Source organism: Mugil cephalus, chromosome 9 (assembly GCF_022458985.1).
Source record: "Mugil cephalus isolate CIBA_MC_2020 chromosome 9, CIBA_Mcephalus_1.1, whole genome shotgun sequence".
Lineage (NCBI taxonomy): Eukaryota > Metazoa > Chordata > Actinopteri > Mugiliformes > Mugilidae > Mugil > Mugil cephalus.
The window spans coordinates 23,882,591-23,910,548 of NC_061778.1; the positions used below are offsets into that span (position 1 = coordinate 23,882,591).

Below are 27,958 nucleotides of genomic sequence, written 5' to 3' on the forward strand. Positions count from 1 at the left end.
TTTAAAATGTGAAATGTGATCTGTCGATGAGTGACATATGAGTGAATATTCGGCTGTATTTGGCCAGCATGTAATGACCGAGCAGCTGGTGGCAGCAGAAAAAGAGCCGAACAAAGTTTTACCACAGGCCCAAAGAACATATTTGTTTTCTGAGATATAAACGGTGATGCACTGATGATGCATCAGTGCTAACTGAGTCATAAGCCAAAAGAAAAACATTATACGGGATTAAAAATATAAAACATATAAAGAGAACTGTGTCTACTCCTGATATAACATATAGATACCAGCTTTTCCTTGTTACTATTTATTAGAGGTAGAGTTCAGTAAATGGCCTGATTGCATTTGAACATGCAATACTGTTATCCACATACTGTATATGGCAGTCAATAATTAACTGCAGTGCAGAAAAATGATTGAGATCATTCAGAAAAAATGTCTCCATTAGATGAGGTCTGTGCCATAGAGCAATGAAAAATGAAGTTCCCATTCTGGTCAAAGATCAGCTGTCCAAGTGCTGGTGTTTTATGTAAATCATTGCATTTTGAAGTGTTTTTAACTCAAGAAAACGATAGTATCAAATATCTACCACCAGTATCAATGAAAAATAACCAAATCATTATGTATAACTGCTCCAGCCGGTACTGGGGAAGAGGTCATCAGTCAATCACGAGGCTAACAAAGAGAGACAAACAACCATTCACACTTACATGTACACCCACAGCTAATTCACAATCACCAGTTAACGTGTCTTCGGAGGTTTGGGGAAGCCAGACAACCAGAAGAAGCAAGAAGAAGATGCAAAATCCACACTGAAAGGTCCTGAATTGAAGAAAAGTTTCAAGGTTTGACTGGTTTGGTGGATATAGTGCGAGAACTAGGCATAATTACAAGCCCTGCACTGTTGCTCTGTACGTTCCCTCTAAGGAATCACGCTGTCATAAGAGCTTCTTTCAACAAGGTGTTTGAATGGTTCAACAATTAAATACTTTTCACCAGCAAACATTTACACAACATACTGTCAATGCATGCACGGTAATACAATAAAGGAAAAATCCAGTGACTAGCATCTAACTACAGATATTGACTGAATAAGTTATTTAAATAATGGAAGCCGTAAATAACATTACTATTACATTCAAGCTGGTGAAACTACTAGTTCTGAGGAGTAAGTGTACATAATTCAACACAGTGGCTGTCAAAATTCCCTTTGATAGAGCCAAGTACAACATGAAACTGAAGCCTGGAGCAACAGCAGAGTGCATCTGATAGGTCAAACCTCTCTCTCTTCTTACTCTCCTCTCTCTCTCTCTCACTCCGCCACAACTACGGAGGATGACACAACTGACTATAAGACCAATGAAATTGAAACTATGCGCACAATCCTTGTTTACTTTTCCCACACAACTCATTTCCTACATCACTACAAAATGAATGCCAATAAAGCTATATAAACAAGCCGCTGCTCTTTCCATCCTGCGGTATGGGGTATTTATTATTTATTGTCCATCTCCTCCAAACACCCACACACATACACTACACTGTATGTCCAACGGCCAAGGGGGCTCAGCAGAGTGGATCACACAATGATTGGTGTCAAGGCAATGGAGGCAGAGTGAGGAAAATATGCTTCAGCATCCATCTCATCTTCTTCACATGTGTGTAAAGAGCACACACACACATCAGGGGAGAGTGGACTACGACGCCAGGTATGATTGGGCCCATAACCTCCCGATGGATAATGCTACTACCGTCCCCTTCTGTGCTGTTACATGGACCGCACACATACACCCACAAAATTCTTACTGCACTGACATTGACACTTGTATTTGGCTAATAATCTTAGTTGAAGAATATTCAAACCTGAATAAAAATTCCTCATCTATCTATTACAATCAAAAAACTGGCTGGTCCAACATACAAAGTAAATTTAAATAAAGATTGAGAAAGATGGTGTAAACCTTGGATTATCTGTTTAGTAGGACAATATTAGCATCTAACAGCCATAAACACAGTAGATTTGATCACTTCTCTCTACAAAATGCTATGTGTGCATGTTCATCAGATGATATGAGGAGTTTCTTGAAGGGCATAAACATGACAGCAGTAAAACAATAAACTGAAAAGATAAACAAAGCTGGAATTAATGTGATCTAGGTCATCCTTTCATATGAAATGAATTAAATGTCAATAAAGTTAAGCTCATCTATTAAATTTCTGTTACATTCAATGCAGAACTTCTTTGTGTACATCAAACAGTTCGATTCCATTCTATGTGTCCACGTAAACACCTCAGTTGGAAACTCAGTCAGAAACATTTAGATCAGTTTGAAGAAATATTGTTCATGTCAGCGTAGTTTTTATCGGAGTAACGTGTTTACATGCACTTAAGCTCTCCTGTTATAGTCCGATAAAGGCAATAATTCTTTTTTTCACGTGCATGTAAACGCACTGACTGATGCACAGTAGGTAGGCCACACTCTTCTGACTTCTGTGTATTTTCCTAGTAGACTCCTGTCCTTGTGAGATCACCTCACAAAGGGACTAAAAGACCTCCTGGACCAATAACAAAAAGGTCAGAGAGGAGAGAAAAGAAGAGGAACTGCATTGTTGTTCAATGCAACAACAGCACTGATTAGATTATTGAGCTATATCATCTTAGTCTAACCTGTTTAGCTTTCTCTTTGACCCTGAAGGACGCAGATTGGTACTTATAATGGAGTCCAACAGATACAGCACAAGCCCATCGTGAACAAATACAGGTCCAGTTTATTATCTGCAGTTTTCGGTTATAACATACTGTATGCCACAATTACTGGCTTCCTTAAAAATGAAAGTGTGGGGTTTGATTTTCTACTGAGAGTTGAATCTAGAGTGGCTGCAGTCGGTGTTTGTTCTCTGCGTGGTAGAAAATGGAAGAAAAAAAGGTTAGCACAGCCATAGGTCAAGTTGCTGCATAGCAACTGGGTGCCACAGTCAGCAAGCTGACCTATGAAAACAGAGTATGTATATCTCTGAGGCTGCTGCCGTATTACTGACAGCTTCTCAGCCTGGTACACTGCAAGGCTTAATTACAGTGACACATGAATATCCATGAGGTGCCAGCTGATATTAATAATAAAAAAATACTGATTTACGCAGAAGGACGGTCTGGGGTAAAATATTTTCTTTGGTTCCCCTTTGACAAATCTGACCTCTGTCCTATCACACCGTCTTAAAATTAAGGTGAAGAGTAATTACTTGCTGTACATGTTTTCATATATCTGGCTAGTGAGGAAGAGGAAGAAAGAAGAAGAACAGGAAGAGACAGAAAGAGGGCTGCCCATCAGCAGGGAACCTCGTGCTCCAGTTTGATAACAGTAAAGGGAAAATAAGCCCCACTCACATCTAAGCACCATGAAAATAAGAAGGCGCTCCTGGCGCTATAGGGGAGCTACATGCTAATGCTCAGTGGAGGCTGGAGACCTGTCCTCAGTACAAGTATATGATGCTGAATAAGGATGCAAGTGTCTCTATCCAAATGGACATGTACAGAAAATTATTGGTGTTTCTAATAGATCATTTCAACAGACTGCTGAGGTGGATAAAACATCTCTGTTACTTGTGTTACAGAAATTATTACTGCTAATGTGTTTTCAAATTGACCTGGCTGACCAAAGAAAAACGTAACTCTCACTCCCATTTTTTTTCATAATCTGCAGAGAACATCGACTGAATGTATTATGAGTCACTTGTAATTGTTTCCCCATCTTCGCACCAGGCCAGACACTGAAATACAAATCGATTGCTCGACATCAGCTGTTATTGATAACGCATCAGGCGCAGGCTCTTACTTTTGACGGTGAGGTACATGGACTTGCTGACATCAGCTCCCACGTCGTTGCTGACTTTACACAGGTAGAAGCCGCTGTCATCCTCCAGCACGTGTTTGATGAGTAGCGAACCGTTGCTCAGCAGCTGGATACGAGAGCCACTGTTCAGGAGGATGGGCTGAAACTGGGGGACGCCCGCACCTGGAGCAAGTAGAAGATGGAGAGACTTGGTAAAAACTGAGAAAATAAACACTTTAATGTGCAACTCCTACAGTATCCGGCTACAATGTATGTAATGTTCAGTGGAGGAAAATATGAACAAAGCTAAAACAGCGTACAGAAAGCAGACCCTAAGTGTGTGCGCATTCATTTGACCATGCGTGTGTGTTTACGGATTTGATGACAAAGCCTGTCAGATTTAGGAAGGATTGTAAACATGTTTCTAACACCAGGCCTAAATCCTTAAATCGCCAAACAGCTGCTGAGCAGAGCGAAGCAGGCGAGCTGCTGGTGTGATGCAATCAGAACAGACATAATGCTCATGTTTAACAAGACGGCAGATTGGTGCAATGGGACAGGGAGAAGGGGAGAGGCCTTCGTCGCTCAGTCTGGCCACAGAGATTCCAAGATTTCCCCTTAAGTCAAACCAGGGATTCCTCTTTATTTTTGTGTGTTTTCAGATTCAAAATAACATATTCATGAATGACCTAACAATATATTTCTATGTAATATAAGTCAATGACAGATTGAAGGTTTGGGTTTGCAATTAATGTCCATCTTTTTTAATAGAAAAGAATATAATCATCCTGCTTTTATTGTTGAACAATATATCAAGCTGCACTGTTAGCCTTAAATCTGTAGGCACTGACACTGAATTATAACGTCTTTAGAGCAGCCTCAGTGTTCTCATAGCAATGAGAGCATTGTATTCTGCCTTGTTCCTTTGGTATTAAACACATACGAACAGAGCATTAGCTTGTGTTAAAGTTAGCGTGTACCGATTAGGCCATTTAGGGAGCTGTGGGTTTTTGCTTTTTAATTAAAATGCAGTCAAGTGGCCGTGGCTAGCGAAGGGTCAAGTGGTGACTTTGTTCCTGCTCCCCTGGCTCTGAGGAGGCAGAGAGGGAGGCAGATGTGTTCTTGCTTGAATTATGGATTTTGCATATCCAAATAGTGGTAGTCGTTATGCTAATAGCAGTTGACCTTTACTTACTGTTCCATATCTCCCAGAGACACTCATCTTAACTACTTCTGTTGCATTAAAAGCATGCCAGACAGCTATTCTCTGGACAAACTGCACTCTGCCTTACAACAAATTACACATTAGCTTCCCAAGCCACCTGCCCTGGAAACATTTTTTTTCCTGAGGTGACTTTTATTGTCCCCTTTGATTGATATTCAGTGCAACAACATATTACAGAGCTACTGTAGGGGTGTGAAAATACTGCAGTAAAAATATGTGAAGGAGGCTCTGAAAGCCATGGAGTTGACCTGCAGCTCAGCTGAACCTCATGGCGCTTTCCTTTGGATCGAAAGCTTGTTTCAAACACTACAAGTGAGTAGACGCACTGCTCGGCCTGATCTCTCCATACATACTGATCAGGACCGGTCAGACAGCGCTAATCAGCCATGAGGCCTACTCGTCCCACATGCACACACCCGCACACATGCGCACACACAAATCCCATTAAAGGGTGAAAAACAGATCTGATTCTTTCATTCCTTTGATCATAGGGCTGAACACACACAGACACACTCTGTTTCTCATTGGTTGTTGTCCTTCTGTTGGTGAAGCTTTCATCCCTGGTTATATGGATGATGGAGCAAACACCTGGGGCCCCTCTTCATCTGCCCTGCTCAAGTGGCTGAATTCACCTGCTACCTCCTGCATGTCTAGCTGCTTCAGTCTGTCTCCGGCTCCCTCTCGGTAGTAATGCAGGTGGAAACCCTGTAATACCCCACCCCCATGTTTGCAGTCCAGATGGCTGTGACTTCTTGTGTTGTAGCATTACAAAACAAGCACTTGTTTGTCTTCATTTACAGTCTGTACGTTTTTTTTCTTTACTTTCACTGTGCTTAAAGTACCTTTGGAATGTTCCCAGACAATGGTGGGTGGTGGATAGCCTTCAGCGGAGCAGTTAAGAGTCACCGTTTTCCCATAGATCCCATCTTGGTCCTCAGGCTGAACCACAAACTGAGGAGGAACTGTGCATAGACACAAACACACAAATAAACAGTCGGTTTTCATTTCAGCCCAACACTATGATTTACCTTCAGCCAGACAGAAGGAACTGTCTGGACGGTCTGCAGGGACTGGTTAAGACAAAAAACTTGCACAAACACTGCAGATTAAAGCACTCCATTAGGTGCCATCAGAATTGTGATTAGTTTCTTTGTGCTCTCTCACCTCGAACAATAAGCTGACTCTGGTGCTCCACGGCAGCGGCCTCGTTACGGGCGATGCAAGTGTAGTTGCCGTTGTGGTCAGGCGTCAGGTTGGAGATTCGCAGCGAGCTGGTAAAGTCGATGTTGTCCACAGTCACGCCCAAGCTGATGGGGATTGGCCGCCCGTCTTTCTGCCACGTTATGTCCAGCGGCCGGTCGCCCGACATGACCACGCAGGGTATGAAGACGCGCTGACCAATGGTGAAACGTTGAAACTCAAAGGGCTGAATGTAGGGAGGGACTGCAGGCAGGAGGAGAAAGAGGAGATCAAACAGGATTTTAGTGAGGATCATCTTGGTTCCCTGGATTCTGTGGCAGACACTGTCTCTCTTTTTTTTTTAAAGTAATCTTAATGATGTCTCTATCTTTCTTAAAGAGTTCAATGAAAGAACACAAAAGACCTGAACAGCAAAACATTCTGCAATAATTCTCTGTCAGTCTCAACGTTTGTCCTTTTATCTACGGAAGCTACCTGAACACAGAACAAACGGAACAACACAAAAGGTGACTCATTCAGGTTGTTCAGAAAACTAAAAAGAATCTGAACTTATTTATTGATCTTATAACCTATACTTATCTTTCTTTCATCCTGGATAATCCAGCAGTCTATTTTAATTACTGGTCTAAAATCTTGATTGCAGGAATATTTATGTATTTCATAAATGAAATATAGGACAAACCTCTTGAGAAGCACCATCTTGTTTTTTTCCTGGTTTCAAACGCTTAAACCCAGAAACAAGCCTCCATAATATCATGACTCAGTTACAATAAGATCTATTTAAATTGCCTGTGCTATATTCTCTGGGAAATCTCTAGACATCACACAAGTCATCTGTGTGAGTGTCCAGTGAGTTCAAATAACACTGAAATAAGCAGTACTTTAGCAGCTTATTTAATTCACAACAAAGTGGAGATAATGGACTCCAGGGATCCCCAAAGACACTTCCGCATTTTAAGCATGAGCAGAGTAAATTAACAAATGCACTCACTCACTATAGCACCACTGGGAAGTGTTGCTTTATATCATCGCTCTCTCTTTCATTCTCACTCTCTGTCTCCTTCTGTTTCCCTGGCTCCATGGGAATGTGTAATACAGTGACAACAACCAAACATACTGTATGAAGGCAAGGAAATGAGGGCATAATGGGGAAGCCCTATTTTAGTATTACCTATTACAATTGTAATATCTCAATGGAGATCAGTCACTCTGCCCTGTAATATCCCTAACAACCTTTCAGTTTCCATAGGCCTCACCTCTGCACTGAGGAATATTAGATTCATTTACAAGTCTGGTGGGATGTGTTTATATATATATTGCAGCGGGATGCAAGTCATTTATCATTTAAACCTTCATCACCACCACTATAAGTTAATTGACTTTGGCATGAAATCATTCAGTACTTTCTTCACATTTATAACAATCAAAGCTCCATTCAAAACCAAAAATGACTTATTTTTAAAAATTTTTAGATAACACAAACACTGCTGAGCTCTAGAGGTGCTGGTACCCATTACCTAAAATACATCACATGGCCACATCAAGGAACTTGAAAACACATTTCTGCCTTGTTTTGGTAGGAATTAAATAAAGCTTGAAAAGACTTTAATGCCAAACTTTTGTACATAAATTGATAGCTTCCTGGAATCTACAAATCATATTCATGCAAAGAATATTTTGCAGTGTGACTCTAATTCTAGGTTACTGCTAGTTATGTTCGGGGCTCAGAATAGACCAACCAGGCTAAAACATCAGAGCACTGTTGCTAGCTAGCATACAATTTTGCAATAGGACTAAAAATGAACGGTGAAATATTTCACCGTTTATTTTGAGACTCAGTAAGGTAAAAATTAATGTCTGGGTAAGACACCTCTGAATGCTGAGTGGAGTTACTGAAGGAACAAGAAGGATAAAAGCTTTTCTCGGCATCTTGCATAATCAATGGAAATGGTAACTTCCCCAAAAGTTGCCTTCCAGATGTAACTAAGCAAATAGGTAATTACTGCATGGGTGATTGTTTTTCAGGTGGCAACAAGTTACTAAACCCCAACTGATGCAATGAGTAGCTTCTCATTTCTTAAAGAACCATGTGGAAAGACACATCCTGTGGTCATGGCAAAGATGTTAGTCTGTTTGAGAAGGATCAAATCTTTAGCATGCATCAAGCTGAGAAAACATCTAAGGAGACTGAAGCAGAAACTACTAAACTTGGGTTAAGAACTGTACAACGCATGATTAAAAATTGGAGGGATAGTGGGAAACCATGGTCTCAAAGAGAGAAATGTGTTAGGAAAAAAAAACATGATTGTGATCAGTGATCACTTAAACATTTGGTGAAATCAAATCGAAGAAAAACAACAGTGATGCTCCCATCATACCTAGTGTCTACTGTACCAGCCTGTGGAAGCAGCGCTATGATCTGAGGTTGCTGCAGTTGCTCAGGTCTGGGTTCAGCAACATTATGCATACATAAAATGAGGTCAGCTGACTACCTGTATATAGTGAATGACCAGGTTATTCCATCAATACAAGATCTAATGCAACACTGAATGGAAATAAATCTTGCGACATGCTGTAGTCAAAGCTAAAGGCGGTCCAACAAAACATTAGTGTGTGTGACCTTGTTTTTTCGGCGGCAACTTTTTTTTTTGGCCAGACCGTGTATTTACTTGACATGTAACAAGTGTCTCTAGGCTTACTTACAAGTGGCAATCTCTCTAAAAAGTGATTCAATCCCCGTAGACCTCAATGTTACACATGCAATAAATTGTTTTGGTTGCTGTAGCTAATTACTCCTATGAATGACAACAACAAAATCAGTTTCACGCCTAAGTTCCTGGATGTACCAGTACTTTTACCAGTACTTATTATTTTAAATTCATTTCAAGAAGAATTCAAGAATTCAAATACGCTTTACAAAGTGCTAATTTATTCTTTTGATAAAAAAAAACAAATGTGATGCTGTGTTTCAAAGTGCAGTAAAATGGTGATACTATTATTAATAGAAATTTAAACATATATTTCACTGGCTGGTAAATGTTTGTATTTTGCGTCAAGTATGGAATTTAAATGACAAACAGTCATTTTACCTCTCACACGAACATGGACGCTTTGGGAGTCCATCTTGTTGGGCTGGACCATCACCTTGCAGTTATACTCGCCAGCGTCCACCTGCTGCACGTTGGTCAGCTTCAGTGTGCCGTTGTTCTCGAACGCTCGCTGTCTGTGATTGAATGGCAGCAGTGCAGAGTTTTTGTACCACTTTATGGAGTAGTAAGGGTAGCCAATCACACGGCAGTGAACAAAGGCATCCCGTCCTGCAATGGCCGTGATGTTTTTCATTGGACGGATGCTGGCACGGCCTAAAAAGGGACAGAGATTGAGAAAGGATTGTCTATAAAAGACATTTAGATAATAAGAGAAGTGATGTTTGTTTTGTTTTGTTTTTATAAATAGGCCTAAAACTTTCAAACTACATCTTGAATTTAAACGTAACGTTTCTCTCTACAGCTTCACATAAGGTACCTGCCACCAGAATACTTAAATATGCAAGGAAACTGCTGTTTAAAGCTCTTTCTGCCTGTTTTACTGCTAGATCTAAAGTAGAAGCCGGTGAAATGACAAGCAGATTAAATCGTACTAACCTTCTGAAGGAAAACAGAACACTAAAATAACACTGTACTTGTGATACTTATACCTCAGCTGTAATACGTGCTGTGTCTCATAAAATGGAAACACAGTAATCGCTTTAACATCTGATCGTGAAGAGCTGAATTGGCTGCCTGAGTAAATACACGCAGACACACATGAACACTCACTCGCACACACAAGCTTCCTACGGATAAATATATTCAAACTGAAGAAATATATTTTTCTTCTGGCTATTTACAAACCCTATCCAGATATGCTTATGAGCAGCAAACCAGGATAATTTGTTTGACCTAAAAATATTGCCAACGCTGGTGAGGCGCAGAGATAAAATGTTAAAAATTATACAAGGAGCAGAGGAAAAACAGACTTTAAGACATTAACGGATAGAAAGGAAAAAATCTAACTAATTAACCACCTAACAAAAGATGTAAATATGAATAAAGATTTTATGCTACAATTAGAATTTCTGTATAAAGCTAAACATAAAAAACAACAAAAAAAAACAAAAAACACCCAACGCTCATGTACTGCAAGACACACACAGAGACAGACAGGTATGTGTATTGTTGTTCTTGGAGGAGCTGATTTGACAAGCACCTCTTACGTTTATTCGAGCCTGGTGGTACACGACACCGGCCGAGTTGCTGCACGTGCACCGGTACACCCCACCGTCCGGCACCTGGGTGTGGGTGACGTTCAGCTGGCTGACCACATGGCCCTCGTGGGTCTCGTAGTGGCCCAGATGGTGGTGGCTGTCTTTGATGACGGGGTCGTCGTCCAGCGACCAGCTGCACCTGGGAGGCGGCGTGCCCTTGACGTTGCAGACCAGGAAGACGGGCTCGTTTGGGTTCACCACCTTCTCGCTGAAGGAGGACAAGATTTTGGGAGTGCCATCTGCATGCAGGGGACAAGGTGGTGGGAATGAAACAGGAGCCAAAATCAAAGAAAAACACACATATATGACAAAGCATGAATTCCTAGTATCACAACAAGAGAGATTATTTAATAAATATTAGAATTTGAAGGTCATTTTAGCTTTTTACGGAACACAGAGAGGAGAAGATATCAAACGCCTGTTATTGTGGTATGTTCAGGATTTTGTAGTCCCATGCAATGTTTTGAACTGTGAATCGGCCCTTAATTTGCAGTGTAAATTTGTTGAGGCCACAAGAATGATAAAGGTTTTGTATTGCATCTAATAACAGTAAAATCAATGGTTAGATCACGATGATGAAATGATCATCCATCATCCGTGTCACAAACTAGTTTATTGGCTCATCAGTTATTCATCCCAGTGTCTGGCAGGCAGTTATGAATGGACACAGTGATGTTACAGCATCTCTACTGGTTGGGGTCTTTTTTCCATTAAAATAATAGTATGGTATCAAACGGAAAGGAAAATGGTCCTGACTTTTGTCAGGATTGGCTTCACTATATGAGAGTTTTCATTATGAACAGTGATCCAGGAGCCTTCCTCCTAGACACAGGGAGTGTTTTCTTCTTTTGAAATCTCTATGCCTGCCTGCTGCTGCTCTTTGATAATCTAGGTCTATTCCACGTGATTATAGATTATCAATATCTTCTTTTTACAGCTCTGTGGCCACAGGAGACAGTTGCCTAAGCAACGCTGCCAAGGTAAGCTATTGGATTAAAGAGTGTGTGCGTGTATTTTTGTACGTGTTTGTGAAGTCTGGGACAATCATACTAGTGGCGGCAGAGAATCACAGCAGCGTGCCATTAATGCATAAAGCTAGTATTGATCTTCAAGGCCTGAATCTTTTTGTGCTAACTCACTGATTATGCATAGGACAGCTGCTGCACTGTGGCTTTTGGTCAGCATTTGTGTGCACGGGTAACTTTATTACCTTCGAGGATAACCTGCACAAAATCCTGTGCCGACATTTTGCCCTTCCTGGCGAAGCACTGGTAAGCTCCGCCGTCACTTTTCGACATTCCCTCCATGATGAGGTTCTCCCGGTTAAGTCCGGTGAAACGAACATTGTTGCCAGGGTAGATGATCTCCCCGTTGCGGTACCATGACAGCTCATACTCATCTGAGCCGCTCACACTACAGGACAGGGACACCTTGCTACCCACACTGCCCTTCACCTTTCGAGGGCTGATCACGGCTTTCAAGGGCTCTGTGGACAGAGAAATATTGATTTCAAAGAAGGATTTTGTATGTATTTTGTGTTGATATAATAACAGTAATGCTGTCAAAGATTAGGGAAGATAGGAGAGAAAGTTCACGTGGGATGTGACCAGCATGGCTACATTTCAGAGGTTGTAGTCTCTGTTTCTAGGTTAGCGCTGAAAATGTGTAACGGTTTATCGACCAATTCTTTATGTGTAACCGCGTCCTGTTGAGAGTTTCAGGGAGCCTATCCCAGCTGGCAAGGTCCACCATGGAGCATCACAACTATGTTCACTCACATGTACACCAATGGCCAGTTTACAATCATAAACTGAATCGACATGTTTGTGGACCCACCCTGAACTTCCTTTTTGTGAGGCAACAGTGCTAACAATTACATCACCATGCTGTTTAGTTAATGAGGGTCAGAGTTAATGGTTTAGATAAAGGAAAATCAGGTGTCAATCAATGTTAAGTTATCATTTTCTGCAAATATACAGTACATCTTGGGGAATGTGCTGTTGACCCAACTGGGATAGAGCGTTACAATTCCTGAACAAGGTCTCACGTATCCTGCCAGTAAACTTTACCTTCAAAGATGTCCGCCATTTCTCCCTCACATGTATACAATACTGTAGATCAAGTTTAATCAGAGGATATGAAAGTCTACATGGATATTTGTTGTAGCTGCTTCATAATCCTCAAGAAATGTTTGTCAGTCAAATCCATGGGTTAATTTGCTGCCATGTCACACCCACTTCACCCTTATGAAATCATGCTAGCCATCTACTCTTAACACAATGTCACTGCTTTAACAAGTTTTTTTTTTTTTTTTACTGTAGTACAGCAGCTTAATTTCCACATATACTAGAGGAGCCTCCTCTTTTAATAAAAGACTTACGTTTGACATACAGGCGCCCCATGACCTCAGCGTTGCCATAACTGTTCCATACTTCACACACGTATATCCCCGCGTCACTCGGCTGCACGCTCTCTATCAGCAACCCTGAGACGGTCTGGCGAAAGCGGCTGTCAGGCTCCAGAGGGCTGTTGTCCTTCAGCCAGCGATATTTGGGCGTTGGGTAGCCTGAAGCTTTACAGGGCAGCTCCACCCGATGATTAATCATCACCTCTCGGTGGTCAAAGCCATCCAAGATGCCTGGCTCAGCATTGGTGGGGTCTGGAAGGAGCAGAGAATTTAGTGTTAATTAGCGGTGAGCATTGCCAGGCGCTTGACAGTATAATCCAATATTGATTCTCGGGGTCAACATTCACTTCTGTATACTGTATATTTTGTTATGTGGGGGAGAGCACAGAAGCAGACGGTGCTGCTGTAATTTCAGGAGGTCGTCTTCTACAGTCAAATCAGAGGTGGCACGCATGCTAAATGATTTTCTCTTGCCAAACTACCTGCTCTGCAGTGTTTGTTTACTTATATTTTGTTGTTGACGACAAGGTGGGTTCTGACTACATGAATGAGGTTGCATCACACGTAAGGAGAAATCCACTGATATTATTATATATTATAATTATTATTTATTATTATTATCTAATCTCATAAATAATTCCATAATACTATAGAATATAGGATATAGGATATATAAACTGTCATGCCAGATATGGGACACTGAATGCATCGCCATGGGAAGTAGATGTAAACAAAACAGAGACCTCCTGTAAATATACTGATCCTCAATCTGCGAAAACACATGGCCAATCAAATAAAGGAGGAAAAAGAAAAAGAAGAACTTGCTGTAATAATACTTTGCAACAAGGGGAAGGTTAACTGAGTTTAAATTACAAAATTGGTCATCATTATGTGAGGGAGCTGGAAGTGAGATTTTAACATCTGTCAATAGTAGTATGCTAGCTAATGACAGCCTCAAGGGCTAGAATATTTACCCATACTTAACAACACTGCCAGCTGCTCTGTGTCCTTGTAGACTTGTATCTCACACTGGTTTTAAACATACTCACGTAACCATCAATAATTTAACCCGAACGTGCAATATAAATTGAAGCAGGCCCCGATGAATCTGCCTGGGCTGAACCTCAGTACTGAACACGGTGCACTAGAGGTGAAATTGTAGAAAGAGCTGACAAAAACCCCTGTGATCTGAGCTGACATTAACAGTAAAGGGGGCTGTAAACTTTCCAATCCTAAACATACTAGAGATGGAGTTCTTGTCCCTGTAAGGTTTAAATCCAAATCAAAAGTGTATATGAAATTCTCAGCCAAGTATCCATATGCACATTTATAAGTCAATCCCAGTGTGAATGCAGCACTGACCTGATACAATGAGGCGGGCACTGTTGCTCTGGCGAGTCTCACCAGTGTAGCGATGTCGCGTGGTGCAGCGATAGTTGTTCAACCCATCCTCAGGCAGGACATCGACAATATACAAGGCTCCCGTGGATGTGATGAGATATCTTTGTCCTGGAGCAGATAAGAAGAGAAAGTGGAAACACATGAAAGACAGCAGTTGGTGGTTATATAAAAAGACTTTTACAGTATAAGAATTCACTCCCTCAAGCACAACTGAATGATTTCTTTCTCCTTAGTACTGCTGGTGAAGTTTAAAGCTCACAAACCCTTCATAAGTTATTTGTTAATTAAACATGGCATAACAGAGTTTACAAGAGATAAGACACTGTATCCCATGTAAGAAAAAACAATATATAAAATATTATAGTTGACTGTACCGCAAATAATTGTACCACTGAATTGAAATCACAGTGGAACAACATAAACAAACATACTGTGAACAAACCTTGTTAATACATTCAAATCTGTGTATCATTTACGTCTTTGACCTTTAACAGCTTTTATTGTCTTGTCTTTGTGCTGTTGCGGTAACCTCACTGGCGCCAGCGTCTGCTACAGAAAGCCAATCCCTCTTTGGCTGTCACAGCCAGTTCTGTAATACGGTAATATTATGTTAATTCTGCAGATCAAACCAGGCTGAGTGGGGTTGTCAACATCCATAAGGAAGGAAACCTCCGTCTCCGCCATCACATGGATGGCCACATTCCCATGGGAGCAGATTGATGTCAAAACTGATTGAAAAAGCAATTTGCAGGAGATTGTCTTCTCTGTGCAGTGGTGGGCATGCTAAGACCAAGGCTGCGTATACATGGGAAGCCTTTAAGGCCAGAGCAGACACAGCTATACATAGACACTGTGGACATATTGTTTAGTCATATCACAGGGTTGAGGACAATGTGTTGCAGGGTTTGGCACATTTTCTAAAAAACCCTCCTTCTTTTGGTTTTGACACGTCCGATGTTTGTTCATTTTCTATAACTGCTTGGCCTCTGTGTGGTCGCGGGGGGATGGAGCCTATCCCAGCAGTCAGTGGGTGAGGTAGGGTAGGTGCTAACCACCCATGATTCAAACAAAACAAAGAGAAGCTAGAAAACAGCAAATGAAGGAGAGCAAAAGTAGAAATCATGCTACAGAAAATAAACCCTCTTTGACTTCACGTGGAGTGAGAATGCTCTCTGGGACGCAGACGTACGTGTTTCTTTGTCGACAATCAAATATTTGAATCTCAGATGAATCAGCACAAGATGCAAAGCCTGCTAAACCTCAGAAACAGAAGGGCTCAGGAAGAACATGATGCAGAGCTGTGCTACAAACATTTGTGGACTAATGCAATAAAAATCACCCTCATTCAAAATGAGGAAGAGAGGAAAAAGAATGGTTAACTGACCAAAATAAGCAACTTGATCGTCAAAGTAGAGCGTCTATGAATGCTTGGCTGCCAGCAGAACTGATCCATTGGCATCTATTGATGATTTTATTTCACACTGAATGTGCTTAAGCACTTACAGTCCAGAGTGTGTCATCAGTTCCCTCTACAAAGATTTTTTCTAGTTTTAAATGCCCCAAGCAGAACAGATGTATAGAAATTGGTCTTGCAGGGAGTTACTTGTGTTACTTCCTCCACATATGATGCACTGGAACAACAAAATAATGATGAGGGAAACTTAGGCAAAAACAAATGAAGGCTTTGTGTGACAAATACTGTGATGAATAATCAAGTTGAGACTTCTTACATAAATTTCGAATAATTAAACTGTGCATGGAAATTATTAAGAGTGCAACCTACAATACTGTACAAAATAGTCCTGGGTGACTCTGAAAGTTATTATCGGAGACCTTCTAACTGCTTGAATTAGACAAAAAAATATATTTTTTTTCCATATTTGACTTTGATTGCACCCCAAGTCTGAAGGCTGATGTATCAGCAATTTATCCCAAAGTAGAACCAACTGTGTGGGAGCTGCTAGCAGATTAGCAGTGAATAATTCATTTAAGTTGAACGGGGGAGTGTGGGTTTTATTGTGTGAAACCAAGCATCCTTATGTATAATGCATTTTTAAATATATGCTAAAAAGAACTAAACAATTAGAAGTTTTTGGACAATAGAATCAGAATACTAATTTTTGTGGTTTTGGCCGAGGCAGCTTCCCGAACACGGTACGTCTGACAAACATGCACGGACAAGCAGGTGCAGAGGATTCTCTTTTCTGTGTGGGTTAACAAATTAGATGCAACCTCCCTTAGGTCACGTATCATCGTACCCTATAGATCAGAGAGAAAACAACGGTATGTCACACTGTAATTGCGGCCCTTCTCCTACATTTCATGTTGCAGCACTCGGCTGCAGTGGCGCGCTGAGTTACTGCGTTACCAGACACAAGTGTTTGATAATGACACAGTCCAAACCTATTAGCTGGAAATAAAAATGCATGAGAAATAACCTAAATGTAATTTTAGATTACACACTAATGTTAACATCAAGCCGCTACATGTTTTAATATTCCACTAGAGACTAATATGTATGAAAAAAAAAAAAAATCTAAGTATGATTAATATGCTTACATTTTATGCGCGTTTGTGATGTTTATACAAGCAAAGGAAAATCAACCTTGTGGGGTTAAGCAAACCGGGGGGAACACAGAGAGAGGCTGGAGGAGCAAAACAAAACTGCACAGCTATTGTAAGCATTGACCTAGATAGAACCGACAGACAGATTCCACGGATTTGATGTCCTGAAGGGGTTTCGCGGGTTTACATACAGGGCTGCTAGATGGGCAACCAGCAAGTGGAATCTATAAAGAGAGGGAGGGAGGGAGCGTGCTACTGTGTATGTGCGGAGACGCCGGCAGCCATGCATGCATGCCGGTATGCAATTGGTAAAAGGAAATCTTCTCAGAGGTCGAGGAGGCCAGATGCAAAATAGAAAGAAAAAAAATAACTTTTTTTTAATCGTTATTTTTGCTTTTTAGCTACTTTTTTATTCATTCTTTGGTAGAGATCTGACTGCCTGTAAATGTTTATTCTATAAATGCTCCTCTAGGTAGTTAATATTAAAGCCTTTTTGTCACAGTCACAGATTGCATGTTATAAAGACAGGAAAAATAGTTATTTCATCAGTAAATAACAACTTATCTGAAAAAGGTGAAAACCTTGAAAACTAACTAGCAAAAACAAAATTCAGACGTCTCCTCCGATGCTGTCCACTCCACACACTGCCTCTCTCCCTTTTTTCTCTCCTCCCTTCTGGCTTTCTCCATTTTGATTCTGTACTGGTCCTCTGAAATCTCACTGTGGAATCCATCTTGAGTGAGACAAAATGGTATTTCACTCCAGCCGCTGTGAGCTGCTGCAATTTTCTCTTCAAGCACCTCTATGCTCCTGCAATGCCTTTTAAGACGTCAGAGCTCAGTTATTGTGTTATGACAGAATGAAGTGCAAGAAAAGGGGACACTACAGTAGGGTGGAGATTCAAAATGAGAGCTATTGTATTGTATTGTATTGTATTTCTTCTCTGCAACCCGCGCCTCTTTAATCCCTCTGCTTTGTCTTTGACTTGCTCGTTGCATCTTCTTTTAGGAGTAATTTCTGCCCACAAAGCCGGTAAGTAAGAAATTTTTGTACAATGACATTTAAACACTAATATGTAACGACTGTGAACTCGTAGTGAAGTGCAGTTTAGTATAGTATACAAACCGCTGTGGATTAATTAAAGCCAGTAATTGAGGCCTCAATTCCCAGATGCATCAAACATCCCGTGGACAGAGATTCCCGTTATCGTCAGAAAAGTGGAGTCCTTCTCTCCATTCATTCAAACGCACTGCTACTGTAAAGTGAAAAAGTGCTCCACTCCACCAGACACACTTTATCTAATCATCCCCACTTTGCCAGAGACAGAATCTAATACCAACAGCGGGCTCTCACTCTCAGCAGGCTAAATAAGCCTCGACGTACAGATGAGCTAGTGTCACAGCATCCACGCGCTCTGGAGTCGCTGTGATTTAAATGAGAGCCGAGCTGCTCCCATCTTAGCGGACAGTGCGCAGTTCACTAACTGAACTAGTTTGTTCCCACTGTGCATGCAGTCAACATCTGCCCACATGAGTAGCAGATTACCAATAAAACTAATTTATTAAAGTAGCAAAAAAGACAACTCTGAGACATATGTAGAAATAAAAGAAACAATGTTCTTAAACTCCAATTTTACACTGAAAGCAGGACTGATATTACAGGTGGGTGGGTGTTTCTTCGCTTATGTAGACATCATATCCTGATTTCAGACGTCTGGATAAACATTTTGCTGCTAGTTATGGTGGTACTCATAAAAAAAAAAAAAAAAAAACAGGACAATGTATGCGTATTAGTCCAGTTTCTGACAACTTCGACTTCCAGCCAAGTGACATAACAGAAACTTCACTGAGCTTTTAAACGCTTTTCCTTTTTGTGAGTTGAAAGTGTGCTGGAAAACAACCATGGGCATACTGGCCATTAGCAGGTGGTCTCATGTATAGTGATTGGCCTGCTGTGCTAGACCATTTAATTTTCACAAAGGGCCCATTTTCTTTCACACCTATGACTAATTCTCTCATGCCTCGCAAGTGGAGTTGCCATAATTGGGGATGAAAGTAAACAATGCAACACGTCAACATAATCCACACATTCTGACATACAGACATCACTGTTTCCTTTAACACGTCTTCCTTCACAGAGCGAAACATGAAAGAATCTCTATTGTGACCAAAAATCCAAACCAAAGAAGTAGTATTGATCCAGGAACCTCCACATCAAACCAAATCTGGACGGCATGCTTAGCCACCGCGCGCTGGCCACTAAAGAAGACAGTGGTGAGCTGGTAAGCAGCTTAGTTTTGCTTGTGTTAGCAGGATACATCTCAAGTATTTTTCATTCCGTCATTGCACCTGCACAAACAAGATCCATGAATCAGTTAGGAGGATACTATTATTTATCATGTACCTTATACGAATATATACATGAATATCAGATTTCTCTGTGTTTCATGTAAATGCCATATCCAGAATATGATCAAAACAAGTATACCCTTGTGGATAAGCACCTGGTTTGAACGTAAAGGGTTAAATATGTTTAGTAGAGGGTATTCACTTCTAAAAAGGTTGACTCGGTGAGTCAGTGTTGTTATTGTTTAAAGATGGAGGTGGGACTGGCTCTCAGTAAACTGTGAGTCAGACACGGTGAGGAGGGACCCAGTTCTAGTCGGGTCAGCAGAGACAGAGGGATGATGAATGGGCTCGTGAATGTTCTAGGTCTGTGTGGTTCCTTCGTTGGCCCACTTCAGCTCCCCTGTGTCACTGCAGATATTACATTAAAATTAAAAACAGACAGCTTTCTGTCACTAGCTTGCGGCGTAATACACACTGCACGTTGGAAAAGATGTATCTAATTATTTTCATCCAATGTGGTGGGATCAGACAAACAAATGATATCATTTACTAGCCATACTAAAAACTTCCTACACTGAAAACACGAGGGAGGGGACGCTGCACTGACTCCTGTGGTGCTGAGAAGTGAACATTGTGTTCTCAGACTAATTTCTCCTTGTTCAGAGTCAGGGTACGCTGCATCACGAAACAGGTCGCGGGGGTCCAGACGTTGGATCGCAGCTTTAATCTGAGCTGATTGAGGTCAGATCGCAGCACTGAACTCTCCACTGCAGAGCTCCTCTGGGCTGCATGGCTACATGGAGAGAAGCCGAAGACACTGATATGACTATTCAGCACACCGAGCAGGAAATATCTATAGTTAATTAGTTAGTTCTATAGCTCTCTGCAGCAACAGCAGCAATAACGGCATCAAGAAAAAATGACAATGAACTGAACTAAGGTCCTCAAATTTATCTTGACAAAGAAATGAGAATAAAGCTCCCTTATCCCAACTACCACAGTGTATTTGAAAGGGAAATGGAATGTATTCGCGTACAGTGCTGATGGGATGCCCAGTGGGGTTTTCTACTGTGAAGAGTACCAGTAAGTAAATTACAGAATAAGTTAAGTAGCTTACTACAGGTGTGATAAGGCAACATAATCTAGTAGATAAAGGGAAGTGCAGGGAATTAGGTGAATTAAGGCTCTGTAATGAGGAATTATCTGTAAGTGCTCGGCTAAAATCTCCTAAAAGTTACATTTAATTCAAGCTGTGCCCGGTTTGAACACATTAGATCATGTTTAAAATTTAAGACGACTTGATTAACTTGGTGGGAAGAACAATAAAGATAATTATTGAATAAAATCGTACGACGATGAAGCTAGAGCTAAAATCAGGACAAATCTTTAGCACCTGTAAAAGTCACCTATAAAAATCTCTTTCTCTGAATGCACCTGCAATGTGAATAGATTTTAGGACTACAAGTAAATGACAGAGCTGCCATTGAAGCCTCGGCGAAGAAGGCATCCTTGATTCAGTGGAAGTTTTGGCATCAGAGGTGGAATGCTAAGAGACGCTCTGTCTCTTATTCAGCCTCAAAAACCTCTGTGTTCCTGTTTGGCTCATTCTACTTCCTCTCCTGCTTCTTTGCTCTCTAGTGCTCAGTCTCTCTCCTTCTCCCCCTCTGTGTCCTGAATGCTAAAACAGTGGCTGGCTGTGTCAGAACACTGCAATGAAATCCTGCAGTCTCAAACGCCCACATCGACTAAACTCCTTCTTTCACCAAGACACACAGCCCAAATGTAAGGACGCACAATATTTTAGGGGACGATATACTATCGTCAATTAAACTTAATGATTGTGGCACCAATAATGAGATTTTATTACACCTGATAATCCATATAAAACATGCACCTATATTTTTCTTTCTCATGTGCTTATTCTCTGAGCAGATGCAACAAGGTTTAAATTATATGTTAAATGTACTGGTGATGATAGTGTCATTAATACTGCCAGTAAGAGAAATAGTATGCACAACTGAACCATAGCCATGATAATAATTATTTTTTTTGAGGAAACCAACGACTGTAAACAGTCTTGTTGAAACATAAACTTCATATTTGTGTAATTTAATATGTTTGTACTGGTACTATAGTACAACAATAGATGAATCTTGAATTTCCACATTCGGCAACAAGGATGAGAAATTAAGTCTCTAAAACTGCAGTTCCTCAAAAGGCCACTTGAGGCTAGCTCCAAAAGCAAGTCGACCCTGTAGACCTCCATGTTAAAATGTCAAGCTTGACAGCAGAAATGCATTCATGAAAACATGTTAGCGGCCTGGTACCTTAAAGGTTTTGGTCTCTACAGCTAATTTGGACATTAGTGACAAGTCTCAAGGGCTTCAGCAGATGTGTCCCTCCATATGAGCTGGGTTCTGCTCAAGGTTTTCTTCCTGTTATAAGGAGTTTTTTGCTCTGTGGGTTTCAGGCTGGGTTTTGTAAAACATCTTCATAAAATCTGTATTGTTATTGAGCATATATAAATAAAATTGAACTGAAGTCATGAATAATCAAGGGCGTGGCCTCTTGCATCTTATGTTGCTGGGTGTTTGCCATGGTGTCATCTGCTTGCCTCAGCTTCCCTTTCACTGCACCTCGTAAGGTGAGTCAGTTGGATGCCACACACACTGAGCTCCAGAACCTTTTTTTCAGAAAAATTTTGGTTAACAGAATGTTTATCCATCCTAAACCACACAGAAGCAGCATTTCACCTTTGTTAAATGTGTAGTTATACACTATATAACAGTTTTATGTAATTGTGTCTAAAATTGTGTGTAAAACATTAGAGATTATTAAAGGATTGTAAGGAAAAAATAATCTTGAATTAAAGGCGCTCTGATGAATTATGATAGACTACACACCTGTTTTCATTGTATCATTCCTAATCCAGCTATTCAGTTTTTTTTTAAATGTCAAAGAGTCACTGAGGCATCAACAACAAATGTAAATTTATGTGTCATTATGTGTGTTGTCATTACTTTGCTCCACTTCCTGGTGTTGCAGCAGCAACAAAACAACATTTAAAGCCACGAGTCTGGATCCATCATTCAAACATGATCTGTTCAAATAACACTCAAATGCCATCCACTTTATCTTAAAGAGGCATTTCCAAGTAGGGAAGTGTTACAAGGAGGACAGAGTGAAAGCCAGTGATTGGTAGCCTTATACCACCACTGGTTTAAATTAAACATGGGTTTTCATTTACCATAAATAATTTGTGCATTATAATTCATGCAAAAAGTGCCCAACTGCCATGAGATGGACAATTCATATTTAATAAACAACTTAACAAATGAAAGATGTCATTTTAATAAATCATGACCCCCCACCCTTCTTCAGAATGTGCCCTGGGCTGACTGCTTCTGTAGCAGGCTGCAGATTTAGTGGAAACAGTGTGTCGTCATTGTACACAATAAATAAACATTTACTGCAACATCACGACAGAAGTCATTCAAACTGTACACAAAACTTCAGACTTGCCAAGTGTATCGCTGGAAGTAACAAGTTGAAAGTCATTTGGATGAGCGATTGTCATCCTTTTGCTAAAAGTTTTTCTTCTTTTACATTTTCAGAACAGCATGTCCTCATCCTCAGCAGGCCTTCATCACCAGGGGGGGCGCTGTCTTATGTTCCGTATATATGCTACATTATGTTTGGATGAGCAGTTCTCAAGAAAGCTGCATGCTGCGAACATCCTTCTCCAAACAGGCACTTTTTGAACCAGCGTTGCCAATATCGACATCGTGTTCACTATAAGTCCAAACCCATGATGTGAAATGACATTATGGCACAATGATGGAGCTAAAGAAGGAGCGACACTGCAGTATGCAGTGAAGAGAAGGTTTATGTCGCGATGGGAGAGCACCTTTGTACGCGACTGCATGGAGAGGAGATTAATTTTACATTAATGTATAGAAGCTTGCTGAGCTAGGCTGCAGGCATGCACTTGCTCACACACACACACAACACAAAAACTGCTGAAAAAGAGAGTCAGGTCTCAGAGGTTAAAGAGTCTGGGGGGCTGCTGATGTCTTTGATGAGGTTAGCAATCCAGTAATCTCTGCTGAAGCACAGAACCATTAAACAGCATGTTGATAAGCAGGTCTGTGCATTGAAGAATGTCAGGACAGCAGCATTAAAATAGCAACACAAGTTTGAGGTGGTTGTTCAGGAAGGAAGCAGGATAAACATGACGGTTTCCAGACACACAGATAATAAATGCTAGCAATAGGCAGGTAATATTAGTTTCAGCTCATCTCATCTATATTTGTTCACAATAAGGACTAAGCGTTCACACCACTACTATACATACATGGGATGTTTCTTTAATATCACTGATGTTTCAATCCAAGGCTGGGTATAAAAAAAATTATTGTCTGATTTAGATCTTCATCTGAAAGTTGCGGTATCAATTCATACAATTCATTGGTTCCGTTCTTTTTAGATATTTGCCATTTTTTGCATCCTTTCAATGTGGAATACTTCACAATACTGATCTTCAGTATCTATCGTAGTCTGGGGTAAATCAAAAACATGACAGAAGCTACCACTCTGAGTAACGCATCAGGCCTGAAAGCTGAGGTATTGCAGTATTTTGGATTTAAAAAGTATAATATCAGAAAAGAGCTGGACAAAGGCAAAGCTCCATACAAGATGTGCCAAACAGAGGTTAAGAAATACAACAAATATCCAAAACCAATGTTGACATCAGCTTTGCGAAAATCTCTTGAATAACTAAGGAAACTTGTTATGAAACTGAAATATCTCTAAATTAATTTACTGCAAACTGAATTGAGTGAAATCCAAAATACGATTTATGTCAGGTGGCTAACTGAAATGCAACATCAATCTGATTTCTACAGCCACTCATATCTGTGTCTTTTAAAAACAATCGTGATTTAATTTGCCATGTGACACAATACGTCGCCATAAAATCCCAAATGACAAGAACAGCAATAACTTCTCTCCAGCACTTTGAGGGGAGACAAAGCTGCAAGGAACCTACCAGAACAAGACAATTTAAAGCTGCACCACCAGCGCAAGCAAGTAGTTAATGATGCCTACAGCACGTTGTTACCCCTACAACCCAGGTAGATAAATTATTGATGTCTGCATCTGCTCTGTAAATACAATCTGAGCAGTGCTGACAGTGTGTCCCGAAGATACAATTTGAGAAACAAATTGTAATGGCCTGTAATCTGAATATAGTCATAGACATTAAAATTCTGACATTGTTAACTGAGAAAAGCAAGCAGGCCATTTACAGGAAGGTGGCACATCACTCAAGCTGTTCTATTACCAACGTAACTACTATTACACCAACCTTTGTCTTCCTGCCTCTGTAAGTTGTCCATTTTATCTCGCTATGCAGATATTTCCACAGCCAAATGGTTTGCAGAATAATCTAATCATTTACTTAGTGTTACTACATTACAGTGTACTGTAGTTTTATTTAAAAAAAAAAAAAAAAAAAAAAAATCTCTCCAAGCCACTGCAGGAGAAGCTGTTGTCAACTGTTGCACTCTGTATTTGACTCTGTCTGGAAAATTATACTCGTAGATGGATAGTAAAATGAGTAATTAAATCTAGCCTTCTATTTCCTCCATACTGGAGAGAGGGGATGTTGGCTTTGGGCTGTTGGGTAGTGTGTGTGCGTATATGCGTGTCTATGTGTTTGTGTATGCAACATGTGTAGCAGTCTGCCATCATAACCTAATTATTGCAGCAGCTTAACAACAGCAATTAGCACATTTCCATCAGACGACACTAATTTGTGAATTCCATTCCAGCTCCATTCAGGACCAACACACTGGGAAAGAGAGAGACTTAATTCACTGTTGAGCTACTGGCAATGCTAAATCCATATCTATAGAGCTGTGAAAATTGCTTATGGTAATTGCAGTTATTGTAAAACTAGGCTGAGGCTTTAATGAAATTTCAAATTTTAATCATTTGTTGTTGTTTTTTTTTTTTTTGTTTTGTTTTTTAGTATAGTCCACATTTACTGGTCCCCCGAGGGACTCCATGTTTCCTCATCTTCTCAATAAAATGTCTCTCTCCGACAGCTCCCTAAGATAAATGAAACTGTTCTATCTCACTCTGGAGGGAATGGAGAATCCCATTTTGGCGACACCCACATCCCATTCAAAGGGTTTTTTGCTAAACACACCTACATGCTGGAGCTGAACACAAAAAAACTGAGAATGAACAAACATGGCAAGACGCTGGACAGAAAAGCAATGGCTGCTAAATGATGCTAAAACAAAGATGTTTTTCCTGCTTTGTACTCATAAAACTCACGGTCCACACAAGCATGAACACAGGTGGTGACATAAACCTGCTGGTTCTGATTTGTGGATCTGTGCTGTGGGCGTGTTATATAATATAGAGGTAACCTCCGTGTACGTGCATATATGTGAAAAGAACCTTCAACATGTGGCCAAAGTAGTGCATCTTGTGACAAAAGATGTGTTTTCAGTAACTGCGCAGGCCTGTGCAGTTTAGTTTAGAAAAGGTTTCTTAAAAAATATGCTAGAAGATCTGGACAATGCAGACATCTCAACTAGAAGCCTTATTCACTGCTTTAAAGATATTCAGCACGGTCAAGAAATGATTGTTGTTGTCAAGTCTTTCTTGTGGATGCACCAACATCAGTCAAAAACGTTTTAAAAAATGTTTAAGGTGAACATCTCCAGCAGTCTTTGTACATGCAACTGCCTCTGAATGATCCCCCCAACACGCACACACACTTCTTCATCCCCCTCATTTCCCCATCTCCCTGTCTTCCTCCACCCTCTGCCCCCCCCCTCCCTTACTTCCTACGCAGAGATGCATGTTGAGTGATAGGCCTGTGGATGAGTCTGGACAGTGCGTCTGAGGCCCTGGTTTTTAATAGGGTTCTGTTCCCAGTAATTATGCTGACACAATTTGATCAGCGCGGGGCTAAGTATCTTCATCTGAGGGAGATCGGGGGGAATTAACGCTGATGTAATAAGTACAATTTGTCACTATTAAGACGGAGGTGTTGACAGGCGCTGGTGTTGTCAGGGCAACTGATGGCGCTCCCTTGCTACAGTATGTATTCTACTGCATCTGGCGTGCAGAGCTGTCAGGCCCCCTCAGTAATCGATTCCTTGGGTTGCTCTGCACAGCCAAAAGCACACATACTATGACATGCTGATATACAGTACACTATGATAAAGACAGACTGCACCTGAATGCATTGCAGTGTTACACAGCAACATGCAAACACACCCTATAAACATTCAAGGTGCATACAAAACTTAGGCAAATATATGCAACAAAACATGGATAGATGTGTGCTTCAACTAGCAGTTACAGTACAATCAGTGCATTAACATGCACAGCTTCATCGAGCTGTGCTCGAAATTCGACTTTCTGAATGTGGTCCTTGTCCTAGTTTACATGCAACGGAGAAAATCAAATAACTGATGGGAACATGTCACACACTAGGGGGCAATATGTGTCTTTACAGCGGGTTAACACGGCCCCCTTTCTGTTTGACCTATTATGTCATATAATAAACAAGAGTCGATCATGTGGCAGACCGGCATTTCAAAAAACAAAAATTATGATGGATAATAGTGCAGATTCTTAATCTCATACATAATTTTGTGCACGATTTAGGGTGCGGATAAGATGGCGCTATCCCTCAGGTGGTTCTTCTACCGACTCTGCAAATGGACTTCTTGGATGTCTTTGTTCCAGGGTCATACACCAGCAGCAGTTGTGGAGCATGCACACATGCATTGTCCAGTTAAAGTCAGATTAAGGCGCATAAATGGTGGGGAAAATCAAATGGTGGGGAAAATCAAATCGCAAACTGAAAATTTCACATTTCACATTATCTGGGTGTCTTAATCGGATAAGGAGAACTCCGATATTAGTCAGAATAACGTGTTTATGTGCACTTAAGTTGTCCAGTTACTTTTTCACGTATTTTTTTACGTGAATCTAAACATACTGAATGTCACAAGTAAAAGCCACCTTCAGCTCCAATACTGAGATGGTGAACACTTACAAACCTCATTCTTACAATGACACAATCGAAGCGGTCAGTGTCAAAACAAAAAACTCAAAAACTAATGTAATGGAAATGGATGAGTTACATAAAATTTTAGTACAGTTGTCATGAAAGACAAATTTAACTATAGAGTGTTTTTGTACCAAGTTTTAAACGTTTACTTCTGCTGTAAAGTTACACATTCCAACATGAAGGTCTACTATCACATTTGGTCTTAGCTCCAAGAGGCTATTTGAGGAACTGCACTTTCGTAGTACTTATTTATTCAGCCCCAGTGATTGCTGTAAGTAGACCTTGACCAGGCACAATAGCCACAGGAACAATTCTTACAGTACAGTTAATCCAACCTGGTACCAGAGAATTTGGTGCGTCGTGTCATGGCCATTTTTTTTTTTTTTTTTTAAATTTAGAATTATTCAATTCCATTGATAAGCTTTTCCATCTGTCGTGCAGGACTCAAAATGCAGACTTCTTAATTTTTACAGACACACACACAATGTCACACCTCGCAAGCCTGCCCCAAGCTATAACAATACCATCGATCCACCCACACACTATCAAGCTGCTGGTCAATCATCGCCAATACGCAA

The 27,958-nt window shown here is 40.6% G+C and overlaps 1 protein-coding gene across 4 annotated transcripts in view; it reads right to left on the reverse strand.

The window, feature by feature from the left end:
- Window positions 1-27,958, reverse strand: part of dscamb (Down syndrome cell adhesion molecule b) — a 113,708-nt gene that overhangs the window by 25,582 nt on the left and 60,168 nt on the right. For all 4 annotated transcript variants that reach the window (XM_047594824.1, XM_047594825.1, XM_047594826.1 and 1 more), the window contains exons 4-11: window positions 14,331-14,477; window positions 12,942-13,220; window positions 11,772-12,047; window positions 10,504-10,800; window positions 9,345-9,617; window positions 6,220-6,498; window positions 5,898-6,017; window positions 3,834-4,013 (exon numbers count right to left, since the gene is read on the reverse strand). In XM_047594824.1, coding sequence (XP_047450780.1) covers window positions 3,834-4,013; window positions 5,898-6,017; window positions 6,220-6,498; window positions 9,345-9,617; window positions 10,504-10,800; window positions 11,772-12,047; window positions 12,942-13,220; window positions 14,331-14,477 — 1,851 coding nt within the window. The remainder of the gene's footprint in view (window positions 1-3,833; window positions 4,014-5,897; window positions 6,018-6,219; window positions 6,499-9,344; window positions 9,618-10,503; window positions 10,801-11,771; window positions 12,048-12,941; window positions 13,221-14,330; window positions 14,478-27,958) is intronic.